This window comes from Amblyraja radiata, unplaced genomic scaffold (assembly GCF_010909765.2).
Source record: "Amblyraja radiata isolate CabotCenter1 unplaced genomic scaffold, sAmbRad1.1.pri scaffold_1003_ctg1, whole genome shotgun sequence".
NCBI lineage: Eukaryota > Metazoa > Chordata > Chondrichthyes > Rajiformes > Rajidae > Amblyraja > Amblyraja radiata.
The window spans coordinates 965-6,429 of NW_022630185.1; the positions used below are offsets into that span (position 1 = coordinate 965).

Here is a 5,465-nt window from a genome sequence, read left to right on the forward strand (position 1 = left end):
ATTGAATGGACAGGAAAGGTGCACCACACGGGATAGATTTACTTGCAACTCTAAAAATAATGTTTTGATAATAGATTTTACATTATCAAAGGATTTCATACAAAATACCCCAAAGTTATTAAACACTGATTTTACAAACAGGATTTAGATAATATATAACTGGCATAAGTGTCAAGGTCTGTAACTGAATGTTAGTTCCCATTAATTCATACTGCCTCTCACACCCACTACACCAGACACACTCACAGCATGCAAGTGTACCTGAATTTTTGTGTCAATTTAAATGTAATATGTAGCTTGGGAAACAGAGGAACAATCAAACATTTAGTGTCATGTTGTCCACTTATTCCCGAGAAGTTGTGCATTTTCTGTGTGCGCTTGGATTGGCCTAAAATTAGAAGAAATTCTCACCATTAGAAATATCACACTGTCTTTTTGATCCATCCGTTCCTGTATCTTTGTGAGGTTCTCCTGCATGGAATTTAATTTCTCTTGGATTTCTTGAAGATTTGTCTTCATTATATCAAGACTCTTCGCCTCTGATTCCCTGAGATCTTTGAGTAAGCGCTGTTCTTCCTCAGAGAGAATCTGCCGCTTTTTAGTGAAGTGTGATGTGATGTGGGACTGCAGACTGTGGGACTGTTCCTGTGAAGAGAAATGTGGATATGATTATATTGTGACCGTGGGGGAGCAAATCTTCACGGCATCACACAGCGAAGGACGAGACCTCACCCTAACTCCAGAAATCTTTGTTTTCTGCAATTGTTCCATTTCCAGTATCTCTGATTTTTTTTTCGTGAGAGATTCCATGGAAGATTTCATCTGTGCCTGAAAATGGGTTTGCAAAAACAAAAAGCGAAATGAAAGAGTTGTACATGAGAAAAAAACGCAGTAGAATTCATGTGATCAAAAGATGTTTGCTTTAACCTTGTAGTTTTCAACAGCTTCTTCTATCGGTATGAAGCGGTGATCTCTGTGTTCCCGCGCGTCTCGACAAATCACACAGACCAATTTATTGTCAGTTTCACAAAACAGCTTCAGTTCTTCCTGATGTTTATCGCAGTGACGTTTACTTTCCTTCTCTTTCTGATTCAGATTTAATGTTTGAGTTTTCTCAGCCAGGCTTGACAAGGCCCAATTCACAATGAGGGTGCGGTCTGCAAATTCCGCTCTACATTCCTGTCAAATTGATTTATCTAATTTCAATTAACTCTTGCGCGTCCCTCCCTCATCTTCGTGGTCCTGATAGTTTCACTGTTTGTATTCCGGCTTTATCACCACCTCTCCCACTGCCAACAATGGACCATTGTGGGCTCTATCGTTCATTGGTCATCGGTGCTGGCTCGTATTTCGTTTGTTCCTTTTTCATAGCACTAGCATCCTTCGCGGCCGACTCGCATTCTGAAGAAGGGTCGCAACCTGAAACCTCACCTATTCCTTTGTTTTCAGTGATGCTGCCTGACCCGCTGAATCACACTGGCATTTTGGTGTAACCCAACATCTGCAGTTTCTTCCTACACAAAGCATTATATCTACTTCAATATGTCTGGAGCAGGAAAGGAGAGCATAAGAAATAAACTGCTCGAGAGACGCATCGGGTCGAGCAACATCTGTTGGCGGGAAAGACAAGCCGCGTTTCTTAGAAAGGGCCAGGGCAGAGAGGAGACGCACTGGGTAGCTGCTGCCCCGCAGCGCAGGGTTCGGTCCTGACCTCGCGTGCTGTCTGAGTGGAGTTTGCTCGTTTACCCTCTCACCACGTGGGTTTCCTCTGGTGGTTCGGTTTAGGCAATAGGCAATAGGTGCAGGAGTAGGCCATTCGGCCCTTCGAGCCAGCACTGCCATTCAATGTGAGCATGGCAGATCATCCCCAATCAGTACCTCGTTCCTGCCTTCTCCCCATATCCCCTGACTCCGCTATCTTTAAGAGCCCTATCTAGCTCTCGAAAGTATCCAGCGAATCGGCCTCCACCGCTCTCTGAGACAGAGAATTCCACAGACTCACAACTCAAAAGTGTTTCCCCGCTTCCATTCTAAATGGCTTACCGCTTATTTTTAAATGTGTCCCCTGGTTCTGGACTCCCCCAACATCGGGAGCATGTTTCCTGCCTCTAGCATGTCCAATCCCTTAATAATCTTATATGTTTCAATAAGACTTCCTGTTATCTTTCTAAACTCCAGTATATACAAGCCCAGCCGCTCCATTCTCTCACCACATGACAGTCGCGCCATCCCGGGCATTAACCTCGTGAACCTACGTTCCACCCCCTCAATAGCAAGAATTCCACTAACACCCCCCAAAAAGTGCGGGTTTGTAGGTGAATTGGCCTCTGTAAATTGCCGATAATATCCAGTTGGTGCGTGAGAATGTGGAATAACAAAATTATATAGGTCACATATTGTCTTAACGTGGACTGGTGGTTATGGGATGGGACCGGAACACATGCAATTATGACTAGATGCTGGGATGAAATGCCGGGCTGGGATACTGTCGGTGAAGATGAAGAAAGCGGAATTATGGGATCAGTGCTGTATGGCGAGGAGAACATAAACCATTTCCTTTGCCTGCAACAAACCTGTTACCTGTTTGATGTCTGTGAGTAATTACTTATCAGAATCAGACAGGTACGAGTGGGATGTTGCTGTGTAGTGGTTACCTACTGTGGTTCCACCATTCGCCTGTCACCAACTTCAGCAAGAGGTCCGTGTGTTACAACCTGCACCAATGTTCCTCTCCATCTATTTCACTCCACCTTCGCTCCCTGTATCATCTCATCCACCCTCACCATTTGGAATGATTCTGTAATCGATCAACAGCGGTGATATATCAACAAGTTAAAACACTCTGACACTTATTAGTGTGTGTGTCTGTCTGTGTGTGCGTGGGTGTGTGTATCTCTGTGTGTGTGTGTGTGTGTGTGTGTGTGTGTGTGTGTGTGTATCTGTGTGTGTGTGTGTGTGTGTGTGTGTGTGTGTGTGTGTGTGTGTCTGTGTGTGTGTGTGTGTATCTGTGTGTGTGTGTGTGTGTGTGTGTGTGTGTGTATCTCTGTGTGTGTGTGTGTGTGTGTGTATCTCTGTGTGTGTGTGTGTGTGTGTGTGTGTGTGTGTGTGTGTGTGTGTATCTGTGTGTGTGTGTGTGTGTGTGTGTGTGTGTGTATCTCTGTGTGTATCTGAGCGTGTGTGTGTGCGTGTGTGTGTGTGTTTCCCATGCTGTCAATGTTGCTTGGAATACTGATCACAGGCACCAAATCATCACTGGTACATAGAGATAAAATGATGTTTGTTGTATAACTGTATATGTGGCTGTAGTTTTAATTAAAGTGCCCATTATTCATATCACTCTTTGTATCCAACTAACATCTAGCGATCTCCATTACATCAGAAAAACAGATTATATCAACATTACCTTGTGGAGTACCACAGGAAATTTTGCTCACCGTTTCGTTCAATAGAAATGGTTGATCGAATTTTGCAACTAGCAGTGCCCAATCTTCCACAGACAACGTGTATTCCTCATCACTAACCCTGTAAATATAAGCAGCAGGGTTACATTATGAACAATGATTGTCTGAGTTATTCTGTAAAATCATGCATGGTTACAACGAAGAACATGTCCTAACTCCTCTTCTGATTAATTTCCTCCTGAAATCAATAAAATACAAATTATAATTGATTTACACTGCATACACAATCCACAGCAGGATTTTCTACTAATTGTTGAAACCTGTTGTACATTCTGCAGTATCACACCTTCTGACGCACAGATAACACAGGGATGTTGCAGAAAAGATGAGGGACCACAGGACAAAGAAGGAAGAGGAAGGAAATGTATTATGTCAAAAACAATTCAATAGACAGGAAAGGTGAACCACACGGGACATATTTACTTGCAACACTAAAATGGATTTTAGTGTCAGTTTAAATGTAATATTTAACTTGGGAAACAGAGGAACAATCAAGCATTTGGTGCCAAGGTCTCCACATTCTCGAGAAGTTGTGCATTTTCTGTTTGCACTTGGATTGGCCTAAACCGAAAATAAATCCTCACCATTAGAAATAACACACTGTCTTTTTGATCCATCCGTTCCTGTATCTTTGTGAGTTTCTCCTGCATGGAATTTAAGTTGTCTTGAATTCTCCATTATATCAAGACTCTTCGCCTCTGCTTCCCTGAGATCTTTGAGTAAATGCTGTTCTTCCTCAACGAGAATCTGTCGCATTTTAGTGTATTCAGATGTGATGTGGGACTGCAGACCGCTGGACTGTTCCTGTGAAGAGAAATGTGGATATTGTTATATTGCCACAAGGGGGAGCAAATCTAAACGGGATCGTACAGAGAAGGACGAGAACTTACCCTAACTCCAGAAATCTTTGTTTTCTGCAATTGTTCCATTTCCTGTATCTTTAATTTTTTTTTCGTGAGAGATTCCATGGAAGATTTCATCTGTGCCTGAAAATTGGTTTGCATAAAGCAAGAAGAAAAATTAAAGAAATGTAGAAGAAAAAAAAAGCTGTAGAATGAATGCGATCAGATGTTTACTTTTACCTTGTAGTTTTCAACAGCTTCTTCTATCGGTATGAAGCGGTGATCTCTGTGTTCCCGCGCGTCTCGACAAATCACACAGATACATTTCTTGTCAGTTTCACAAAACAGCTTCAGTTCTTCCTGATGTTTCTCGCAGTGAAGTTTACCTTCCTTGTCTTTCTGATTCAGCTTGAACTGTTGAGTTTTCACAGCTAGACTTGACAAGCCAATTCGCCTTGAGGGTGCGGTCTGCAAACTCCGCTATACATTCCGGCAGGAATGTCGAGCGAATGTAGAGTTTCTCCCCTCTCTTTCCCAACATTGTGTGATACAGGAGCGGCAGAAGTTGTGCCCGCACTGCAGGGACACTGGATCGGTGAAGATATCCAGGCAGATGGGACAAATTAGTTCTTCTGTTAAACTATCAACCTGCTGTGTTGAAGCCATTTTACTCTCTGGTTCTTCCTGATGCAACGTCCTTGTCCAAAAGTGCGCTCTGGAGTATCAGAGAAGGAACACTATCGCGAGGTTCAAAGTCCCCTGACTACTCGCAACAAATTCCACTTCTGGGAGCAGTTGATAAGATGTTAGGAGTGCCTGAATATGACGGCAGCGGGAAAGAATAGTTATAAGAAACTTGAATGAAGCCGACAAAAAATGAACCGCACACTCTGCTTTATACCAAAGATAGACTCAATATATTTGAAATTCAGTAATCCTTGCTGCTGGCATCTGGCCTGTCTATGTTCCCTTGTGTTTTTGTTTCCCATTTCTTGGCTCCATTCCAGAGGCTGGGCGACCGGTACGTATCATTGCATTGGCAACTGCACTTTAACCCTGCTTCCTCTGTGGACTCCGGTCGAGGCTCTGATTTTATCTTTCACAGTAGCTGCTACTCCGCCCTCACCTCCCAACATTATGGTTCTATCCTTATCTGCCCTTG

General features: G+C 43.1%; 1 protein-coding gene across 1 annotated transcript; it reads right to left on the reverse strand.

Annotated features, from left to right (window-relative positions):
* Nucleotides 1-223: 223 nt before the first annotated feature.
* Nucleotides 224-4,969, reverse strand: LOC116969675 (zinc-binding protein A33-like). Its single transcript, XM_033016469.1, has 6 exons — nt 4,785-4,969; nt 4,544-4,739; nt 4,352-4,447; nt 928-1,179; nt 733-828; nt 224-645 (listed from the first exon to the last, which is right to left on the reverse strand). Exons 1-6 carry the CDS (start codon nt 4,967-4,969, stop codon nt 331-333), a joined length of 1,140 nt encoding a protein of 379 aa, XP_032872360.1. The 3' UTR covers nt 224-330.
* Between the last annotated feature and the right edge of the window lie 496 nt (nt 4,970-5,465).